The sequence below is a fragment of the Pleurodeles waltl genome, chromosome 3_1 (genome assembly GCF_031143425.1).
Source record: "Pleurodeles waltl isolate 20211129_DDA chromosome 3_1, aPleWal1.hap1.20221129, whole genome shotgun sequence".
Taxonomy (NCBI): domain Eukaryota; kingdom Metazoa; phylum Chordata; class Amphibia; order Caudata; family Salamandridae; genus Pleurodeles; species Pleurodeles waltl.
Window position 1 is genome coordinate 1,393,406,236 of NC_090440.1, and position 23,826 is coordinate 1,393,430,061.

The 23,826-nt window shown below is 45.6% G+C and overlaps 1 protein-coding gene across 18 annotated transcripts in view; it reads left to right on the forward strand.

Moving 5' to 3' along the window:
- The window catches only part of PUM1 (pumilio RNA binding family member 1), an 859,012-nt gene that overhangs the window by 392,225 nt on the left and 442,961 nt on the right, over positions 1 to 23,826 (forward strand). For 7 of the 18 annotated variants that reach the window (XM_069224905.1, XM_069224910.1, XM_069224913.1 and 4 more), the window contains one exon: positions 10,082 to 10,198. In XM_069224905.1, the coding sequence (XP_069081006.1) occupies positions 10,082 to 10,198 (117 nt within the window). The remainder of the gene's footprint in view (positions 1 to 10,081; positions 10,199 to 23,826) is intronic. The other 11 variants (XM_069224909.1, XM_069224912.1, XM_069224914.1 and 8 more) reach the window with 2 other exon arrangements.

Below are 23,826 nucleotides of genomic sequence, written 5' to 3' on the forward strand. Positions count from 1 at the left end.
TTGCAGTTGGTTTCCCAACTGACTTTCCTTTTCTCTTGGTAGGCTGGGCCATTTTTCCAGACTCCAGCTCTACTTTTTCACCCTGTGCCTTGCATTGTGCTCTTGTTTTTACACACACCAGTTCAGGGATACCCAGCATGGCTGCATGGGTTTTTAGCTCTACCTCAGCCCATGCTGAGGACTCCAGGTCATTTCCAAGCAGACAGTCTACTGGGATGTTTGAGGAGACCACCACCTGTTTCAGGCCATTTACCCCTCCCCATTCTAAAGTTACCATTGCCATGGGATGTGCTTTAGTTTGATTGTCAGCATTGGTGACTGTATACGTTTTTCCAGTCCGGTATTGGCCAGGGGAAACCAGTTTCTCTGTCACCATGGTGACACTGGCACCTGTATCCCTCAGGCCCTCTACACTTGTCCCATTAATAAAGAGCTGCTGCCTGTATTTTTGCATGTTAGGGGGCCAGGCAGCTAGTGTGGCTAAATCCACCCCACCCTCAGAGACTAGAGTAGCTTCAGTGTGGACCCTGATTTGCTCTGGGCACACTGTTGATCCCACTTGGAGACTAGCCATTCCAGTGTTACCTGGATTGGAGTTTGGAGTGGAACTTTTCTTGGGACAGGCCTTGTCTCCAGTTTGGTGTCCAGACTGACTACAGTTTCGACACCAGGCCTTTTTGGGATCAAAGTTTTTACCCTTGTACCCAGGATTGTTTTGTGAAGAGGCTCTGGGTCCACCCTCCTGTGCAGGTTTTTGGGGGCCTTTAGAAGACTCTTGACTATTTTTATTTTTGGCTGTCTCACCACCTTTCCCCTGGGGAGGTTTTGTGACCCCTTTCTTTTGGTCACCCCCTGTGGAAGTTTTGGACACCCTTGTCTTGACCCAATGGTCCGCCTTCTTTCCCAATTCTTGGGGAGAAATTGGTCCTAGGTCTACCAGATGCTGATGCAGTTTATCATTGAAACAATTACTTAACAGGGGTTCTTTCACAAATAAATTGTACAGCCCATCATAATTACTTACACCACTGCCTTGAATCCAACCATCTAGTGTTTTTACTGAGTAGTCTACAAAGTCAACCCAGGTCTGGCTCGAGGATTTTTGAGCCCCCCTGAATCTAATCCTATACTCCTCAGTGGAGAATCCAAAGCCCTCAATCAGGGTACCCTTCATGAGGTCATAAGATTCTGCATCTTTTCCAGAGAGTGTGAGGAGTCTATCCCTACACTTTCCTGTGAACATTTCCCAAAGGAGAGCACCCCAGTGAGATCTGTTCACTTTTCTGGTTACACAAGCCCTCTCAAAAGCTGTGAACCATTTGGTGAGGTCATCACCATCTTCATATTTAGTTACAATCCCTTTAGGGATTTTCAACATGTCAGGAGAATCTCTGACCCTATTTATGTTGCTGCCACCATTGATGGGTCCTAGGCCCATCTCTTGTCTTTCCCTCTCTATGGCTAGGATCTGTCTTTCCAAAGCCAATCTTTTGGCCATCCTGGCTAACTGGATGTCCTCTTCACTGGAGTTATCCTCAGTGATTTCAGAGGTGTTGGTCTCTCCTGTGAGGGAACCAGCATCTCTGACTATTATTTTTGGAGTCAGGGTTTGAGGGACCCTGTTCTCCCTAGATAGGACTGGTAGGGGGGAATTTTCCTCCAAGTCACTATCCTCTTCCTCTGAGTTGCCACCCTCAGAGGGGTTGGCCTTTTCAAACTCTGCCAAAAGCTCCTGGAGCTGTATTTTGGTAGGTTTGGGGCCCATTGTTATTTTCTTTATTTTACAGAGTGACCTTAGCTCCCTCATCTTAAGATGGAGGTAAGGTGTGGTGTCGAGTTCCACCACAGTCACATCTGTGCTAGACATTTTGCTTTTAAAAGTTGGAATACTTTTTAAGAATCTACAACTGGTTCTAGAATCTAATTCAAACTTTTACAAACTTTTAAACTCTAAAAGAAATGCTAAACAGGATCTAACACAAGGCCCTAGCAGGTCTTTTAAGAATTTAGAAAACTTTTCAAATTGCAAAAATCTATTTCTAATGACAATTTTGGAATTTGTCGTGTGATCAGGTATTGGCTGAGTAGTCCAGCAAATGCAAAGTCTTGTACCCCACCGCTGATCCACCAATGTAGGAAGTTGGCTCTGTATGTGCTATTTCAAAGTAAGGAATAGCATGCACAGAGTCCAAGGGTTCCCCTTAGAGGTAAAATAGTGGTAAAAATAGATAATACTAATGCTCTATTTTGTGGTAGTGTGGTCGAGCAGTAGGCTTATCCAAGGAGTAGTGTTAAGCATTTGTTGTACATACACATAGACAATAAATGAGGTACACACACTCAGAGACAAATCCAGCCAATAGGTTTTGTTATAGAAAGGTTCAAATTTAACATGTAATATCTTGTTTGAAAGGTATTGCAGGTAAGTACATTAGGAACTTTGAATCATTTCAATTGCATGTATACTTTTCAAGTTATTGACAAATAGCTATTTCAAAAGTGGACACAGTGCAATTTTCACAGTTCCTGGGGGAGGTAAGTTTTTGTTAGTTTTACCAGGTAAGTAAGACACTTACAGGGTTCAGTTCTTGGTCCAAGGTAGCCCACCGTTGGGGGTTCAGAGCAACCCCAAAGTCACCACACCAGCAGCTCAGGGCCGGTCAGGTGCAGAGTCCAAAGTGGTGCCCCAAAACGCATAGGCTAGAATGGAGAGAAGGGGGTGCCCCGGTTCCGGTCTGCTTGCAGGTAAGTACCCGCGTCTTCGGAGGGCAGACCAGGGGGGGTTTTGTAGGGCACCGGGGGGGACACAAGCCCACACAGAAATTTCACCCTCAGCAGCGCGGGGGCGGCCGGGTGCAGTGTAGAAACAAGCGTCGGGTTTGCAATGTTAGTCTATGAGAGATCAACGGATCTCTTCAGCGCTGCAGGCAGGCAAGGGGGGGCTTCCTCGGGGAAACCTCCACTTGGGCAAGGGAGAGGGACTCCTGGGGGTCACTTCTCCAGTGAAAGTCCGGTCCTTCAGGTCCTGGGGGCTGCGGGTGCAGGGTCTCTTCCAGGCGTCGGGACTTAGGTTTCAGAGAGTCGCGGTCAGGGGAAGCCTCGGGATTCCCTCTGCAGGCGGCGCTGTGGGGGCTCAGGGGGGACAGGTTTTGGTACTCACAGTCGTAGAGTAGTCCGGGGGTCCTCCCTGAGGTGTTGGTTCTCCACCAGCCGAGTCGGGGTCGCCGGGTGCAGTGTTGCAAGTCTCACGCTTCTTGCGGGGAGTTGCAGGGTTCTTTAAAGCTGCTTCTTGAAACAAAGTTGCAGTCTTTTTGGAGCAGGTCCGCTGTCCTCGGGAGTTTCTTGTCTTTTTCGAAGCAGGGCAGTCCTCAGAGGATTCAGAGGTCGCTGGTCCCTTGGAAGGCGTCGCTGGAGCAGAGTTCTTTGGAAGGCAGGAGACAGGCCGGTGAGTTTCTGGAGCCAAGGCAGTTGTTGTCTTCTGGTCTTCCTCTGCAGGGGTTTTCAGCTAGGCAGTCCTTCTTCTTGTAGTTTGCAGGAATCTAATTTTCTAGGGTTCAGGGTAGCCCTTAAATACTAAATTTAAGGGCGTGTTTAGGTCTGGGGGGTTAGTAGCCAATGGCTACTAGCCCTGAGGGTGGGTACACCCTCTTTGTGCCTCCTCCCAAGGGGAGGGGGTCACAATCCTAACCCTATTGGGGGGATCCTCCATCTGCAAGATGGAGGATTTCTAAAAGTTAGAGTCACTTCAGCTCAGGACACCTTAGGGGCTGTCCTGACTGGCCAGTGACTCCTCCTTGTTGCTTTCTTTGTTCCCTCCAGCCTTGCCGCCAAAAGTGGGGGCCGTGGCCGGAGGGGGCGGGCAACTCCACTAAGCTGGAGTGCCCTGCTGGGCTGTGACAAAGGGGTGAGCCTTTGAGGCTCACCGCCAGGTGTTACAGCTCCTGCCTGGGGGAGGTGTTAGCATCTCCACCCAGTGCAGGCTTTGTTACTGGCCTCAGAGTGACAAAGGCACTCTCCCCATGGGGCCAGCAACATGTCTCTAGTGTGGCAGGCTGCTGGAACTAGTCAGCCTACACAGACAGTCGGTTAAGTTTCAGGGGGCACCTCTAAGGTGCCCTCTGGGGTGTATTTTGCAATAAAGTGTACACTGGCATCAGTGTGCATTTATTGTGCTGAGAAGTTTGATACCAAACTTCCCAGTTTTCAGTGTGGCCATTATGGTGCTGTGGAGTTCGTGTTTGACAGACTCCCAGACCATATACTCTTATGGCCACCCTGCACTTACAATGTCTAAGGTTTTGTTTAGACACTGTAGGGGTACCATGCTCATGCACTGGTACCCTCACCTATGGTATAGTGCACCCTGCCTTAGGGCTGTAAGGCCTGCTAGAGGGGTGTCTTACCTATACTGCATAGGCAGTGAGAGGCTGGCATGGCACCCTGAGGGGAGTGCCATGTCGACTTACTCGTTTTGTCCTCACTAGCACACACAAGCTGGCAAGCAGTGTGTCTGTGCTGAGTGAGAGGTCTCCAGGGTGGCATAAGACATGCTGCAGCCCTTAGAGACCTTCCTTGGCATCAGGGCCCTTGGTACTAGAAGTACCAGTTACAAGGGACTTATCTGGATGCCAGGGTCTGCCAATTGTGGATACAAAAGTACAGGTTAGGGAAAGAACACTGGTGCTGGGGCCTGGTTAGCAGGCCTCAGCACACTTTCAATTGTAAACATAGCATCAGCAAAGGCAAAAAGTCAGGGGGCAACCATGCCAAGGAGGCATTTCCTTACAGTTAGTCTCTACCAGAAATAGCGTTACTGAAGATAAGTTACTTGCTCTTTATGAACATGAAAAAAGGTCCTGTGAAGTGGAAAGAGTGAATGCTTGTACTCCTTATTCAACATCATGGATGGCTTTTTTGAATTAAGAAACAAACTAATCGCTTTCTTGGTGAGGTGACAGAAGAACCTATTCCACTCTAACCTCAAATGCTAGCTTGAGTGCGGCTTGTTGTATCTCACAGGACTCTTTCGGCAGAGTCCATAAAATTGAATCAGTCTGGATTCTCAAATCAGCTTTCAAAATCTAGTGTTAATATTACAAGTTAACAGGTCTTTGCTAAGTATCTCTTCTATGTGGGATTCAAATAATTTTGACTGAAATATGAAACTTGAATCCAGTATACCAAGATTGTTTCATCTGCCCCAATAATTGTATCTATATAGTGGATCACACATTGTAACTCAGTTTGCTCTTCCAACTGAATAACATTTGCCATTCTTTCTAGATTATAAAAAAAAAAAAAAAAAGGGAAGGGTTCTTATAAATGAAGTATTTCTATTTTGTTTAGTCCTTTTTCTTTGCTTTTGTAGATTGCTTTAGTTAGAGCTTATGTGTAGTCACTTAGTGAATATATTTTTCTGGGCATTGTATGCACACCAGCAATCTAGAACTACCTGCCATGCTTTCCCAGTAGTATAATTCTCAGAGTTTCCTTTAGGTAACGTTGGCAGAAGGATCAAAGATTTTTTTTTTTTTTGCCCATTTCCCCCCCTACATAGGAGTTATTATGTGACCACAGTTAACTCTCCTTAAAATGCAAGTTTTATTTTCTTTTATTCACTTTTGTGGGCTAATACCTAGTTTTCCTGATTGGTGTTAGCCCCAGTGAGCTTTACTCAAGTTGGATTCTTATTCACACCTTACTATGGTTCATGCCTGTTACAGGTATTGTGTCCGTGTAGGATGTCAAGTGTGCCAGTTACCATCATCCCATACTTAAATTATATTCATTCGGATGTTCCATTGTGAAGCTCTTGGTGTACATACCTCAAAGAGGCAATTTAAATCCTGTTACAATGTTTAGTTTATTTGAGAGTAGCCCTACACTGGCATCTAAGCTTTTTCTATTTCATGTTTGATGTTTGGGGGGGGGGGGGGGGGGATGTTTTGGTAGTGTTTCCAGTCAGGGAATGCAATTGAGTTTTTGTCCATCATTTTGAGTGCTTATGAAACTGTTTTGCAAATAGGTGCTGTGTGATAAGTGAGCCACTAGTTTTGGTTGCGCTAAACAAAGATCATGTGTGTATTATGGGAAAAGGTGTAACTAAGAGTAATTATTTTTTGCATGTCCTGTTTAATTTGGCGTTTCTCACTTCCTGTATTGGTGCACTAGGGTTAAGTGTCTGATGCCATCACTTTGTCATTGCCCATGCTCTTGTGCGTAACTGATTGAACACTGAATTCTAATTGTCCATAACCATGAAAATACCTTTTCACATCGAATCATTTTATCTTCTATTTTTTTAAGACTGGCGTTTTATGGATGCAGTGCAGTTTAAAGTCCTGGATTATGTAAATTCAGTAACCAGAAGAGTTGGTTCTTTAAGTGACAAGATCCTTGCTCTAATACAGTTAAAAAAACACCTTTATGAAACGTTAATTTGACTGTGTATTGGTTCAGTCTAGCATAAGAGTGTTCACAGTAGGTGGTGCAGACGACCCATGTCATGCTACAGTTTTAGGATAATTTGCACTTAGAACTGGTCCTAATTTAGATTCTTTGTTTGTACAAGTGTCTTGTGTGCTTATCCTAGTGATCTAGTTTGTATCGAGGCCTACAGGAACAACTTTCAATGTGCATAGCTGTTAGCCACCATTATACATGTTTTAACTGTTCCCACTTTGCTTCACTTACTGGCTTCCTCTGAGTTTTAATGTGCTCAAAGCATCTTCTTTTAGCTTTAAATCTGAATTCTTGGTAGGTGTGTTTCCCTGATGGTTTATTTTTACTACGTATCCATAACTCTTTAAAGGACAAAATCTTTGCAGTGCTCAAAATGTACTCAGGGTAATGATGATGGGTGTCGTGGGGTGAATGACTTAGAAATAAACAGGCATGCTTTATATATACATATGTATTTTTTGTAAGTTTCATTTTCTTGCAATGTGGATTATCTTTATTGTTTTTTTTTTTTAGCGCAACATGTGTTGGCTAAAAAGCTGTTTTCACTGCTTTATTATTTTATGATGTGGACCAATCCTCTTTACTCCTTATGTGACCTCTGCCTTCCCAAACCTGGCTAATACGTTTCAGAGCATGAAAGTATTCCTTCAACCTGTTAGACTGTGACATCAATCAGATTTTATTTTAGCTAAAGTTCTAATCCGTTGTTTGAAACCAACGTGAAGTGATAAACATATGAGAAAAAGAATACATTCAAGTAAAAATAATGATCCTCAAAATAGGTTGTTTTGTTATTGCATGCACTAGGAAGTTGGCTCTGTATGTACTATTTCAAAGTAAGAAATAGCATGCACAGAGTCCAAGGGTTCCCCTTAGAGGTAAGATAGTGGCAAAAAGAGATAATTCTAATGCTCTATTTTGTGGTAGTGTGGTCGAGCAGTAGGCTTATCAGAGGGTAGTGTTAAGCATTTGTTGTACACACACAGGCAATAAATGAGGAACACACGCTCAGAGACAATTCCAGGCCAATAGGTTTTTGTATAGAAAAATATATTTTAGTTTATTTTAAGAACCACAGGTTCAAGATTTACAAGTAATACTTCAAATGAAAGGTATTTCTAGTAGGAACTTTAGGAACTTTGAATTAGCAAAATATCATAAACAGTTTTCACACAAATGGCAAATAGCTATTTTAAAACTGGACACTCCTGGGGGAGGTAAGTGTTTGTTAGTTTTTGCAGGTAAGCAAACCACCTACGGGGTTCAAGTTTGGGTCCAAGGTAGCCCACCGTTGGGGGTTCAGAGCAACCCCAAAGTTACCACACCAGCAGCTCAGGGCCGGTCAAGTGCAGAGGTCAAAGTGGTGCCCAAAACGCATAGGCTTCAATGGAGAAGGGGGTGCCCCGGTTCCAGTCTGCCAGCAGGTAAGTACCTGCGTCTTCAGAGGGCAGACCAGGGGGGTTTTGTAGAGCACCGGGGGGGACACAAGTCCACACAAAAAGTACACCCTCAGCGGCACGGGGGCGGCCGGGTGCAGTGTGCTAACAAGCATTGGGTTCGCAATAGGATTCAATGGGAGACCAAGGGTCTCTTCAGCGATGCAGGCAATGGGGGGGGGCTCCTCGGGGTAGCCACCACCTGGGCAAGGGAGAGGGCCACCTGGGGGTCGCTCCTGCACTGGAGGTCGGATCCTTCAGGTCCTGGGGGCTGCAGATGCAGTGCCTTTACCAGATGTTGGGTCTTTGAAGCAGGCAGTCGCGGTCAGGGGGAGCCTCGGGATTCCCTCTGCAGGCGTCGCTGTGGGGGCTCAGGGGGGGTCAACTCTGGCTACTCACGGTCTCGCAGTCGCCGGGGAGTCCTCCCTGTGGTATTTGTTCTCCACAAGTCGGGCCGGGGGCATAGGGTGCAGAGTGCAAAGTCTCACGCTTCCGGTGGGAAACGTTTGTTGGTTCAAAGTTGCTTCTTTGTTGCAAAGTTGCAGTCTTTGGTGAACAGAGCCGCTGTCCTCAGGAGTTCTTGGTCCTTCTAGATGCAGGGTAGCCCTCTGATGCTTCAGAGGTTGCTGGACCCTGGGAACGCGTCGCTGGAGCAGTGTCTTTAGAAGTGGGGAGACAGGCCGGTAGGGCTGGGGCCAAAGCAGTTGGTGTCCATCTTCTCTGCAGGTTTTTCAGTTCATCAGTCCTCTTCTTCTTAGGTTGCAGGAATCTAGTTTCTTAGGTTCTGGGGAGCCCCTAAATACTGAATTTAGGGGTGTGTTTAGATCTGGGAGGGCAGTACCCAATGGCTACTGTCCTTGAGGGTGGCTACACCCTCTTTGTGCCTCATCCCTGAGGGGAGGGGGGCACATCCCTATTCCTATTGGGGGAATCCTCCATCTGCAAGATGGAGGATTTCTAAAAGTCAGAGTCACCTCAGCTCAGGACACCTTAGGGGCTGTCCTGACTGGCCAGTGACTCCTCCTTGTTTTTCTCATTATCTCTCCTGGACTTGCCGCCAAAAGTGGGGGCTGTGTCCAGGGGGCGGGCATCTCCACTAGCTGGAGTGCCCTGGGGCATTGTAACACGAAACCTATGCCTTTGAGGCTCAATGCTAGGTGTTACAGTTCCTGCAGGGGGGAGGTGTGAAGCACCTCCACCCAGAGCAGGCTTTTGTTTCTGTCCTCAGAGCACAAAGGCCCTCACCACATAGGGTCAGAAACTCGTCTCTCAGCAGCAGGCTGGCACAGACCAGTCAGTCCTGCACTGAAGGATTGGGTAAAATACAGGGGGCATCTCTAAGATGCCCTCTGTGTGCATTCTTTTTATAAATCCAACACTGGAATCCGTGTGGGTTTATCATTCTGAGAAGTTTGATACCAAACTTCCCAGTATTCAGTGTAGCCATTATGGAGCTGTGGAGTTCGTTTTTGACAGACTCCCAGACCATATACTCTTATGGCTACCCTGCACTTACAATGTCTAAGGATTTGCTTAGACACTGTAGGGGCATAGTGCTCTTGCACCTATGCCCTCACCTGTGGTATAGTGCACCCTGCCTTAGGGCTGTAAGGCCTGCTAGAGGGGTGACTTACCTATGCCACAGGCAGTGTGAGGTTGGCATGGCACCCTGAGGGGAGTGCCATGTCGACTTAGTCATTTTCTCCCCACCAGAACACACAAGCTGGCAAGCAAGTGTGTCTGTGCTGAGTGAGGGGTCCCTAGGGTGGCAAAAGACATGCTGCAGCCCTTAGAGACCATCCCTGGCATCGGGGCCCTTGGTACCCAGGGTACCAGTTACAAGGGACTTACCTGGGTGCCAGGGTTGTGCCAATTGTGGAGACAACGGTACATTTTAGATGAAAGAACACTGGTGCTGGGGCCTGGTTAGCAGGGTCCCAGCACACTTCTCAGTCAAGTCAGCATCAGTATCAGGCAAAAAGTTGGGGGTAATTGCAACAGGGAGCCATTTCCTTACACATGCTGATTAGTAGTTTTCTATGAAGATGTTTGGTTGTAATCGCTGTAATTGTTTACATATTATAATCCTAATATGTCTTTTATTGTGTAAATAGAAATGGATCATAGTATGCCTGTACTTTAGCTAGGGCATCGTGTCTATTGAAGTTTATCTTTACTGACAGGTATGTTTTCAGCAGGTTTAGCACCCGCCGCGTTTGTTCCCAATCCTTACATCATCAGTGCTGCTCCTCCAGGAACGGATCCATATGCAGCAGGACTTGCCGCCGCAGCAACGTTAGGTAAGGTGCTGGGGACAGCAGCTTATCTTTTCCTCCAGACTCTTTCATATATGTCCTAGTTAATAGTGCCACATGTGTCACTCATCACTGCAAACTTCTTTGCTAGGGAAGTCAAGGTGACTTATAGCTCTGTTGTGCCATGATAGACATGTTGATACTGGCTAGCCTAACTCTGTTTTCTCTTTTTCTCACTTTGTACTTGGGCCTTGTCAAAGAACATGACCCAGGGGTAAAACGCAGAAAGGACAGCCTCTTGCATATTACTTTCTTAATAAAGTTGGTCACCTATATACTAGCTTGGAGCCTGCAACAGTTTTTGCGTTCCCATTTTGCAGATTCCTATTAAATATGTTTGAAGCCAGGGCCCATTAGAAGCACCTAAACCATCCAAATTGAAAGGGTATTTGACATTTTCACTGGGTATCTTTGTTTTACAGCAGGCTGTCCATAGGCGCAGAGCGTGATATGTGCAAGATAATATTTCAAAGATTATTTTTTTACTTTTTATTAATAGTTAGTTTATTGGAGCAGTCACACTGCTAGCAGTTTTTTGACAGTGTTGAATGACTTCTGTAGGAGGTGGGAACTGAATTTCAGTTTACTATGGCTAGATGTCAATCCTTCACTGCTTCTCACTTAATGGTAAACACAAACTATTAAGAATGTCTGAGACAATTCCTTATATATAATACAGGCTTCTGCATAAATTAGTTTTTCAAGGGCGTTGCTTTCTGGGCCTAACTATGCCACCTCATTTGCTCACATGAGGTTGTCCCAAAGCAGGTAGCTGGAATGTGACTTGTCCCACCTACTGCATACTTCAATTAGGTGGGCCAGCTCAGTTGTGTCAATTGCAGCCTCCAAAGTAAAGCTGCCCTACTCATTCTTTGCTCCCCACTATCCTGTATAGAGCAGATTTGCAAATTGTCTTACAGCACTGACTGTATATAAGTGGTTGTCCTTCCTGTTCTCAATAAAATGGATGCCACTTTCACGTTCACCAAAGGCTCCATTTCTTTTTCTCTTACCTAGATGCCAAAACCCTCCCTAACAAGTGCTCCATCGTTTCCATCCACTCCTCCACTACAGGCTACTTACTCTGTTACCAGAAAAGCTGTCTTCTGCCCTTTCACTTTGTGATCACTTTGCTGCCCCTCAAACCATTCTTCACCATAACCACCAGTGTGAAGGCATGTTGCAAAGAGCTGAGCTGGTCCGGGTAGGCACTTTCAAAGGCTTAATCTAACTGGTGCAATGTTGGTAAGACAATAAAAACTAAAAATTAAAAGCAAAAGTATCTGTTTCTCACATTCAAATAAGAGCACATGCTTGCAGATAGAATTTTATTGAAGCCACAATGTTCAAAGGCATAATTTGTGTAAGTATTTAAAGCCATGTCAGAAAGACAGGCGTGTCAACTGGAGAAATAAGATGATAATGGAAAACACCAAGTTAAAGGAAGGCATAAATAATGGTATAACGAAAGTAGTGTAGTGTACAGGGCGGCAGCAGAAGGGACTGGCTAATTGCACATTTGAGAGTGGAGGATCTCTATCTGTGGAGTCCAGCACTGACCCAAACTGGATGCAGGAGGTATGAGAGTTCTATTTCAGCAGTGTTTTACATCATTGAGGGGATGCCATGTGAAATATGATGCCACTGAGGGTGTGAGAGTCCTGCACAGTAGTGGGAGAAAGAATGGTTACTCCAGTTGTGTACTCATAACAGGACCAGTCAGGAAGAGTATTTGGAGGGCTGGCCGACATGGACATAGGGACAGTTGTAGAGACTTGCAGCAACATGACAGACTGCATTGTTGGTTGGGTTGATGGATGGATGGAGAGAGCGAGAGAGTAGCGGTGTGGTAAGTGAAAGAAAACAGAGACCTTAGAAAAAGAGGAAGCGCATTGTCTAGGAAAGAAATATGGGGATTCCAGGAAACAAGGCAGGCGAGAGAAATAAGAAGGCTCCTAAATCATGCAGTGCTGTGCATAGAAGTATAGGAGGTTATGTAATCGTGGAACAGAGGGAGTGAAGGTGACTGGACCACATCTCAAAGGGGTAAAACTGATAGGTTTCTGAGGAGGGTGTAGAAAGGAGAAGAGGTATTATCAGCAAATTAGCTTAGATGCTTCAGTGGATTATAGCTTGTTGCTGGCAACTGATGTGCTGTATAATCCTTCTTAGTTATAGACTCTGCTTTCCTCCCCCTAGAGGTTGGAAAATGAGTAATATTAGGATAAATAATGTATGTATGTATAGTTTTTATAAAGCATACTGTGACCATAGCAGGTATCCTGGCGCTTGAGCAACTGGAAAGCAGTGGAGGAGAAATACCGGAGAAGTACAAAGGGGAAGCAATCCTTATCAAAAGCATAGCCTAATTAGGGGGGAAAAAGTCTTCAAAGCTTTTCTGAACTTCAGCAGCTCCGATTGCGCTCTCAAAGGGCATGGCAGCGCATTCCACTGCTGAACAGCCTTAAAAGAGAAGGTACATCCTCCCAGACAAACTCTTCTAAATCTAGGCTGTCGCACCAGATTGGCCTGAATCCAAGGCCTTCATCTCAGTTTCTGTAGGCATGGGCCAGAAATTGAGGGGTAACAGTAAAGGGCCATTGTTTTTGGGCACAACAAAGAAACTCCGTTTTAACCCCATTCAGTTTTAAGGAGTTAACATCCATCCAATCTGCAATATTATGCATACAGATTTGAAAAGAAGAGGTCTTGTACTGTTGGTAAAGGAATATGATTATTTGCGTGCCATCTGCTTAATTAATAACCAAGAGTAATAGTCTCATGTAAGCATTAAATAGAAATGGGCTTAGGGACGACTCGTGGTACTTCTTGTTTCAGCTCTGTAAATTGTGAGCAGTAGTGAGGCAGTGCCACCGCCTGGCACCTGTCCTGCAGATAAGAAGGCTTAAATTTTAGTGCATTCCTGCCAAGGCCACAACACTCTAACCTTCTGAAGAGGGTTTCATGGTTGACCGTATCAAATGCAGCTGATAGATCAAGCAGCACCAAAATGACACCATGACGATTATCTGCTCTCATGTGTAGCTCCTCCATCGCACACACTATGGTTGTCCGTGACAAGGTCTGAAACCAAATTGTTTGGCCTCTTATAAGGAGTGATCTTCCAGGTAACAAGATAGAGCTTTACTAACCTACCTCTCCACTATCTTTACTGGGTAGAGGAGGAGAGAGAGATAGGCCTGAAGTTACTCAAAATAGTCATATCTACACAGACTTTATTCAGCAGAGGAGAGACCAATGCCTTTTCCCAAATTCTAGGGGACCTCTCCTGTGTACAGTGAAAGATTTCAAAGCTCTCTTAAAGGTGGGAGAAGCTCATCCTCCCACTTTTTCCATTGCTTAACTGGTAGCAGATCTAAAGAGGATCCCGACATTGTAGTCCTAACAATATTAAGAATATTATCTTCTGAAATGGTTCAAAAATTTCCAGGCGACAATCAGTTCTTCCTATAGTGTTCTTCCATGGTTGCAGCCCTGTGTCATTGACACTAGAAATAGTAGGCAGGGTGGAACCTCCCCGATTTTACTTGCTCAGATTAGAATCAATCTCTGTAAGAATTTTTGAGATCTTGCTCTCAAAAAAGATTGCTAGGTCATTGCATAGTTTTCTTTTTTGATAATAGTATTATTCAGGCATTGGGGATTAGAGCATTCCTGAAGAGTTTCAAATGCTTTTTTGTGCTATTAGATGCCAGTAAAATGGAATTAATATAATATTCAGCCTTTGCCTCCCTAATTTCCTTCTTATATTTGTTTAACGTGGTCTTCAGCGCAAGCCTATCCAACTTGAAATAGCCTCTCTACCACTTTCTTTCTCATTTCCGACAAACCAGTTTGTCGGCCCTTAGCGATTCATTGAACCAAGGAGCATTAGGCCGCACACTGGATGATTGGTGGACGAGGGGTATGCAGTCATTCAATGTAAGAGATGATTGTCATTAAATTTAGTGCCTAATCATGCAAATAATAATTGTAGGAGGTTGGCTCTGTATGCACTATTTCAAAGTAAGGAATAGTATGCACAGAGTCCAAGGGTTCCCCTTAGAGGTAAGATAGTGGCAAAAAGAGATAATACTAATGCTCTATTTTGTGGTAGTGTGGTCGAGCAGTAGGCTTATCAAAGGAGTAGTGTTAAGCATTTGTTGTACATACACACAGGCAATAAATGAGGAACACACACTCAGAGACAATTCCAGGCCAATAGGTTTTTGTATAGAAAAATATATTTTCTTAGTTTATTTTAAGAACCACAGGTTCAAATTCTACATGCAATACTTTGCATGAAAGGTATTGCAGGTAAGTACTTTAGGAACTTTGAATTATCACAATAGCATATATACTTTTCAAATAAAACACATATAGCTATTTTAAAACTAGACACTTAGTGCAATTTTCACAGTTCCTAGGGGGAGTAAGGGTTTGTTAGTTCTTGCAGGTAAGGTCAGAGTTCAAAGTGGTGCCCAAAACACATAGGCTTCAATGGAGAAGGGGTTGCCCCGGTTCCAGTCTGCCAGCAGGTAAGTACCCGCGTCTTCGAAGGGCAGACCAGGGGGGTTTTGTAGGGCACCGGGGGGGACACAAGTTAGCACAGAAAGTACACCCTCAGCAGCACGGGGGCGGCCGGGTGCAGTGTGCAAACACATGTCAGGTTTTCAATTGGAATCAAGGGGAGACCAAGGGGTCTCTTCAGCGATGCAGGCAAGGGGGGGGGGGGGCTCCTCTGGGTAGCCACCACCTGGGCAAGGGAGAGGGCCTCCTGGGGGGTCACTCCTGCTCTGGAGTTCCCATCTTTCAGGTCCTGGGGGCTGCGGGTGCAGGGTCTTTTCCAGGCATCGGGATCTTAGATTAAGGCAGTCGCGGTCAGGGGGAGCCTCGGGATTCCCTCTGCAGGCGTCGCTGTGGGGCTCAGGGGGGACAACTTTGGTTACCCACAGTCTCGGAGTCGCAGGAGGGTCCTCCCTGAAGTGTTGTTTCTCCACCAGTCGAGTCGGGGTCGCCGGGTGCAGGGTTGCAAGTCTCACGCTTCTGGCGGGAAACGCTGTTGCCTTTAAGTTGCTCCTTTGAAAACAAAGTTGCAGTCTTGGGTGAACAGGGCCGCTGTTCTCAGAAGTTTCTTGGTCCTTTTTAGAGCAGGGCAGTCCTCTGAGGATTCAGAGGGCGCTGGTCCTGGGGAAAGCGTCGCAGGAGCAGTTTTCTTCCGAAGGGGGGAGACAGGCCGGTAGAGCTGGGGCCAAGGCAGTTGGTGTCTCCGTCTTCTCTGCAGGGTTTTTCAGCTCAGCAGTCCTCTTCTTCTTAGGTTGCAGGAATCTGAGTTCCTAGGTTCTGGGGAGCCCTTAAATACTAAATTTAAGGGCGTGTTTAGGTCTGGGGGGTTAGTAGCCAATGGCTACTAGCCCTGAGGGTGGGTACACCCTCTTTGTGCCTCCTCCCAAGGGGAGGGGGTCACATTCCTATCCCTATTGGGGGAATCCTCCATCTGCAAGATGGAGGATTTCTAAAAGTTAGTCACCTCAGCTCAGGACACCTTAGGGGCTGTCCTGACTGGCCAGTGACTCCTCCTTGTTATTCTCATTATTTCCTCCGGCCTTGCCGCCGAAAGTGGGGCCGTGGCCGGAGGGGGTGGGCAACTCCACTAGCTGGAGTGCCCTGTGGTGCTGGAACAAAGGGGGTGAGCCTTTGAGGCTCACAGCCAGGTGTTACAGCTCCTGCCTGGGGGAGGTGATAGCATCTCCACCCAGTGCAGGCTTTGTTACTAGCCACAGAGTGACAAAGGCACTCTCCCCATGTGGCCAGCAACATGTCTCGAGTGTGGCAGGCGGCTAAAACCAGTCAGCCTACACGGGTAGTTGGTTAAGGTTTCAGGGGGCACCTCTAAGGTGCCCTCTGGGGTGTATTTTGCAATAAAATGTACACTGGCATCAGTGTGCATTTATTGTGCTGAGAAGTTTGATACCAAACTTCCCAGTTTTCAGTGTAGCCATTATGGTGCTGCGGAGTTCGTGTTTGACAGACTCCCAGACCATATACTCTTATGGATACCCTGCACTTACAATGTCTAAGGTTTTGCTTAGACACTGTAGGGGCACAGTGCTCATGCACTGGTGCCCTCACCTATGGTATAGTGCACCCTGCCTTAGGGCTGTAAGGCCTGCTAGAGGGGTGACTTATCTATACTGCATAGGCAGTGTGAGGTTGGCATGGCACCCTGAGGGGAGTGCCATGTCGACTTACTCGTTTTGTCCTCACCAGCACACACAAGCTGGCAAGCAGTGTGTCTGTGCTGAGTGAGGGGTCCCCAGGGTGGCATAAGATATGCTGCAACCCTTAGAGACCTTCCCTGGCATCAGGGCCCTTGGTACCAGGGGTACCAGTTACACGGGACTTACCTGGATGCCAGGGTGTGCCAATTGTGAAAGCAAAAGTACAGGTTAGGGAAAGAACACTGGTGCTGGGGCCTTGTTAGCAGGCCTCAGCACACTTTCAATTCAAAATATAGCACCAGCAAAGGCAAAAAGTCAGGGGGTAACCATGCCAAGGAGGCATTTCCTTACAATAATAAAATCTGTTATTTCTAATTGTTGAAGTGAAAGTAGTGTGATCTGAAGCTCTTTGTGTAAATTGTTTATATAGCCCTTACTACCCCTGACAAGGCATTGAAGCTGTTTGCATGGTACACTGAAACTGAAGAGTAGAGTTATACTTAGTAGATTAGTAATATGTGCTTCCTTTTTTCCTTATGGATTAGTTGTGGGATGTCTGTTAAATTTATGTTCACAAGTCCTGTAGCGTTTAGTAATGTTTTGAGCTGGGATAGAATAATGGAGGTGGATTAGAAAGGTGTAAGTTGTGAGTTACTGGGAGTACTGACGTGCGCCTCTTAGTTGGGTGAATTGGTTGAGAAGAAGGTGGAAGTCTGCTTAGGAGGTCATAGTCAAAAAGGCTTGTGATGGATCAGAGAGGAGGGATAGGACAAAGGTTGAATAGGATTGTTTTAAACATACAATTGAAATTAACAGTTATACTGGCACATCTAAATATGCAGTGATATGCGTGTGTGTGTGTGTGTGTGTGTGTGTGTGTGTGTGTGTGTGTGTATGTTTGATGGCATGTGTAGCTGCAGATACACATGCTGTGCACTGTTCCTGACATCTAGTGTTGGGCTCGGAGTGTTACAAGTTGTTTTTCTTCGAAGAAGTCTTTTCGAGTCATGGGACAGAGTGACTCCTCCCTTTTGGCTCCATTGCGCATGGGCGTCAACTCCATCTTAGATTGTTTTCTTTCCACCATCGGGTTCGGACGTGTTTCTCTTTGCTCCGTATTTCGAATCGGGAAAGTTAGCTAAAGTATCGAAAATTTGACTGTATTGTTCTCGTTCGGTACCGGTTTAGTGTTAGTGTATCGGCACCGACATCAAGACCGCTTCGGCGGCCCTTCGGGGCTTCCGCTCTTCATTGAGGCACACCCATCCTGCCAGACTAATGGACCAGACCCCCTTCCGTTTCTGTCCTAAGTGTCACGCAAAGTATCCTTATACAGACCAGCACCGGGTCTGTAACCTGTGTTTGTTGCCCGAACACAGAGAGGATACTTGCGAAGCTTGCCGAGTGTTTCGATCGAAGAAAACCTTGAGAGATCGACGTGCAAGAAGACTGCAAATGGCGTAGAAACCGAAAGAACAGCTCTACGTCGAGGAGGAAGAAAGAATCTCCATCCAAGGAACAGACTCGGATGAATCCGACAGTGAACGACCCTTGATGGTGCAACAAACCGTGAGTAAACCTGCCCCTTCCCACACTCAGGGTCACACCAAGAAACTCAAGGCCATGGTGATGCCACCGCCAGCAGGCCATGGCTCAACCCACAGAAGGGAAGGTGAACAGATAACATTGGCACCGAAAAAGGCCAAAGAGTCGCCGAAGAGTTCCGACTCCAGTCGAGATTCCGGCACTGAAAAATTTCGACACTGAGTGATCGAATCGACCAAACCCCGTAAAAGCTCCTCGGAACCGAAAAAAACTATTACGTTAGAAACTCCGGGACCGAAAAAAGCGGCCTCGGAGCTGAAAAGAACCTCATACACTGAGGAGCAAGGGCTTTCCATGTAACTCAAGGAAAGACATAGATTTGAGCAAGAGTTGGATATAGAGGAACCTGATCAAAGACAACAAAGGTTACATATCCAAAAGGATACTGGCAAGATTCATACTTTACCTCCACTCAAATCTAAGAGAAAATTAGCATTTCAAGAAACAGAGATGCAACCAAAGGCCAAAGTGGTTAGAGACAAGTCCCCACCACCACAGGTCTCACCACAACCATCCCCACTGCACTCACCACACTTGTCACCAGTGGGAACACCGTTAATGCAGTCACCCACACATACTGGGATGACCCAAGATGATGCTGATGCATGGGATTTATATGATCCACCGAAATCGGATAACAGCCCAGAGTGTTATCCAACCAAGCCGTCCCCACCAGAGGACAGTACAGCATATACGCAAGTACTAGCCAGGGCAGCTACGTTCCACAGCGTAACGATGCACTCTGAACCAGTGGAAGATGTCTTCCTTTTCAACACTCTGGAATCCACCCATGCATCCTATCAAAGCCTGAAAATGCTACCGGGCATGCTCAAGCACGCACAACAGGTCTTCCAAAAGCCTGTAAAGGGAAGAGCTATAACACCTAGGGTCAAAAAGAAATATAAACCACCCCCAACAGACCCAGTGTTTATAACACAACAGCTCACACCGGACTCAGTGGTTGTAGGGGTGGCAAGAAAAAGGACGAACTCCCAATCGTCCAGGGATGCCTCACCACCTGACAGAGTAGAAATGTTGACGCGGCGGGCAAGAGAGTGGCATCACAAGCAGCCAATCAATGGCGAATTGCAAATTCGCAAGCCCTACTTGCACGCTACGACAGGGCACACTGGGATGAGATGCAAGACATCATCCAGCACTTGCCCCAGGAACACCAAAAACTTGCCCAGCAAGTAGTTGAAGAGGGACAGGCCATATCTAACAATCAGATAAGGTCCGTATTGGACTCTGCAGATACAGCAGCACGGACTGTCAACACGGCTGTAACGATTCGCAGACATGCATGGCTGCGGAGTTCTGGATTCAAACCAGAAATTCAACAAGCGGTATTAAATATGCTGTTTAACCAACATCAGTTGTATGGGCCGGAAATCGATTCTGCCATCGAAATAATGAAAAAAGACACGGACACGGCCAAAGCCATGGGTGCGCTCTACTCCCCACAATTTAGAGGCACTTCTAGGAAACCACAATTTAGAGGGGGGGTTTCGGCAACAAACATCTGAACCTTCCACCTCCCAAACAAAACCCACCTATCAATCACAATACCAAAGGGGGTGGTTTCGTGGTTCCTATAGAGGACAATTCACAAGAGGAAGAGGGAAATTCCAGCCCACCAAACCAAGCCCTAGCAAACAGTGACTTCAATGTCACAACACCCCAACACTTGTCACAAGGGGGGGGGGGGGGGCGCTAACCAAGTACTACCACAATTGGACATATATTACCACAGACACATGGGTCCTATCAATTATCCAACTTGGCTATTGCATAGAATTCACAACACATCACAACACTGGATCTCAAGGATGCGTATTTCCACATACCCATCCATCCTTCTCACAGGAAATACCTAAGGTTTGTAATTCAAGGCAAACATTATCAATTCAAAGTGCTACAGTTTGGGATAACAGCCCCCAGAGTGTTTACAGAATGCCTAGCCGTAGTAGCAGCTCACATAAGGAGACAGCACATGCACGTATTCCCATATTTGGACAACTGGCCAATAAAAGCCAACACTCAACAACAATGTCAATTTCACACGCAATACGTCATAGAAACTCTACACAAACTAGGGTTTTCTATAAATTACCAAAAATCACATCTGCAGCCATCCCAAATACAACAATACTTGGGAGCAACACTCAACACACAAAGAGCAATTGCCACTCCAAGTCCACAAAGAGTCCAATCGTTCCAACATGTAAGATCAAGCATACAACCAAACTAACATTACACGGTAAGGTTTGTAATGAAACTACTAGGCATGATGTCCTCATGCATAGCAATTGTCCCAAACGCAAGACTACACGTGCGGCCCTTACAACAGTGTCTAGCAAAACAATGGACGCAAGCACAGGGTCAACTACAAGATCTAGTGTTGATAGACCCCCATGGTGGAACCCTATCAATTTAAACGAAAGGGCGGCCATTTCAAGACCCAGTGCCTCATGCCATTATCACAACAGATGCTACCATGCTTGGGTGGGGAGCACACCTCAACAATCACAGCATACAAAGTCAATGGTACAATCAACAAAACTACTTCACATAAATCACTTGGAACTGCTAGAGGTATTTCTAGCATTAAAAGCGGCTCAACCACCGATAGCCCACAAACACATTCTTGTAAAGACAGACAATATGACAACAATGTATTATCTCAACAATCGGGGGGGGGGGGGGGGAACACTCGTCACAGCTGTGTCTTAGCACAAAGAATTTGGCATTGGGCAATTCACAACAACATTCGCCTAATAGCACAATACATACCAGGCATTCAGAATCAGTTAGCCGACAATCTCAGTCGAGATCAACAGCAAACTCACGAATGCGAAATACATCCCCTGATCCTACAGGATCACTTCCACCGCTCGGGAATACCAAACATAGATCTATTTGCAACAAAAGAAAATGCACAATGGCAAAACTTCACGTCCAGGTACCCACACCCTCAGTCCAACGGCAATGCTGTATGGATCAGCTGGCCAGGGATATTTGCTTACATTTTCCCCTCTCCCGCTCATTCCTTATCTGGTCAACAAACTATGTCCAAACAAACTCAAACTAATACTCATAGCACCAACCTGGGCTCGCCAACCGTGGTACACAACACTGTTGGACTTATCAGTAGTACCCCACATGAAACTACCAAACAGACCAGAACTGTTGACACAACACAAACAGATCAGACACCCGAATCCAGCATCGCTCAATCTAGCAATCTGGCTCCTGAAGTCTTTGAATTCTGACATTTATACCTTTCACAAGAGTGTATGGAGGTCATTAAACAAGCGATAAAACCTACAACAAGACATTGTTACGCAAACAAATGAAAAAGATTTGTTTGCTACTGTCAGACTAATCAAATTATGCCACTAGATGCCTGCACACAAGACATTGTAAGTTATTTACTACACTTACAAAAGTCTAATCTAGCTTTCTCTTCCATTAAAATCCATCTCACTGCAATATCTGCCTATCTGCAGATTAAACATACAACATTGCTTTTTAGAATCCCAGTTATTAAAGCATTTATGGAAGGACTAAAAATAATCATACCCCCCAAGGACACCACCAGTATCTTTGTGGAACCTTAATATTGTATTAACACGACTCATGGGTCCACCATTCGAACCCATGCATTCTTGTCAAATCCAATTTCTAACTTGGAAAGTAGCCTTTCTAATAGCCATCACATCACTTAGAAGAGTGAGTGAAATACAAGCATTTACTGTTCAAGAACCCTTTATACAAATACATAAACATAAAGTGGTTCTCTGTACAAATCCAAAATTCTTACCAAAGGTCATATCACCATACCATCTAAACCAAACTGCGGAACTCCCAGTCTTCTTTCCACAACCAGACTCAGTAGCTGAAAGGGCCTTGCATACATTAGACATAAAGAGCACTAATGTATTACATTGACAGAACGAAACAATTTCGTAAAACAAAACAATTGTTCGTGGGTTTCCAAAAACCTCATGCAGGTAACCCTATATCCAAACAAGGCATTGCCAGATGGATAGTTAAATGCATTCAGACCTGTTACCTTAAAGCTAAAAGAGAATTACCCATTACACCAAGGGCACATTCCACTAGAAATAAAGGCACCACAATGGCTTTTCTTGGAAATATACCAATGACAGAAATTTGTAAGGCAGCCACCTGGTCTACGCCTCATACATTTACTAAGCATTCCTGTGTAGACGTGTTAGCAACACAACAAGCCACAGTAAGACAGGCTGTATTAAGAACATTATTTCGGATAACTTCAACTCCTACAGGCTAACCACCGCTTTTGGGGAGATTACTGCTTTGTAGTCTATGCACAGCATGTGTATCTGCAGCTACACATGCCATCGAAAGGAAAATGTCACTTACCCAGTGTACATCCGTTTGTGGCATGAGACGCTACAGATTCACATGCGCCCTCCCACCTCCCTGGAGCCTGTAGCCGTTTTTAGTTGCATGAAAAATGTAAATCTATAAATAATTATTATTTTAATACACCCTATGTACATAGATTGCTACTCCTACCTCACCCTTTGCGGGGAAAACAATCTAAGATGGAGTAGACGCCCATGCGCAATGGGGCCGAAAGGGAGGAGTCACTCGGTCCCGTGACTCAAAGACTTCTTTGAAGAAAAACAACTTGTAACACACTTTTCTAGATTATTTAAAAAAAAAAAAAAAAAGGGAAGGGTTCTAAAGGGAATGGTTCTTATAAATGAAGTATTTCTATTTTGTTTAGTCCTTTTTCTTTGCTTTTGTAGATTGCTTTAGTTAATGCTTATGTGTAGTCACTTAGTGAATATATTTTTCTGAGCATTGTATGCACACCAGCAATCTAGAACTACCTGCCATGCTTTCCTAGTAGTGTAATTCTCAGAGTTTCCTTTAGGTAACGTTGGCAGAAGGATCAAAGATTTTTGACCAGGTGGATAGGAAATGGAAATGGAAAGGGAGGTGGCGGTGCAATGGGGAATTGCAAATTAATTCCAACACTCTTCAACAAGCATGACCATGTGCAATGGGGAAAAAAAATAGGACTGAAGCAACACCTCCCAGGGGAGTTACGAAAAAAATCTGCACTGGACGCAGTGGACACCACCACCAGCTGACAGATATGCATGAACACGACACAGAGGAGGCATGGATGGCTTATGATATCCAGCTTCCAAGCCGAGGTACAGTCTTCTGTGGTAAACATGCAGTATACAGGTGAGGCTTTCTTCATGACCGGTGTGGACAAAGTACTCAAACAAATTAGGAGAGTGGGTCTCCAACAGAAGACCAGGAGGCATAGCAGGTTTCTCAACAAGCCAGCAGCAGAGATTTAAAGTACAGGTCACACACCAACCTCTCAGCAGTAGCAACACCTGGTGAGGCAGCCCTTTTGCAGAAAGCCCAGAGGTAGAGAGCAACCCAGGAGCGGAAGAACTGGCAAGTGACTCATATGACCAATAACCCTGCCACTAGTGGTGGGTATAATAGGAGGATTCTTCTAGGAATGGAGGACGATCGCCTCAGACAATTGAATCTTAAACATCATAAGACATGGCTACTGCATAGAAGTTACCAAACCGCTGCCGCATGGCAAACTTGAAGCAAAAATGATACAGGGATAAACAAACCGTCACCAGCATGCTTCAGAGTCTTGGTTTTACCATAATTCACAAAAAATACTCCCCACTCACTGAGAGGGTGAAGGCGTTCCTGAGGTCCCCTTTTGGATATCAAGGACAGCACAAGCATAACCAG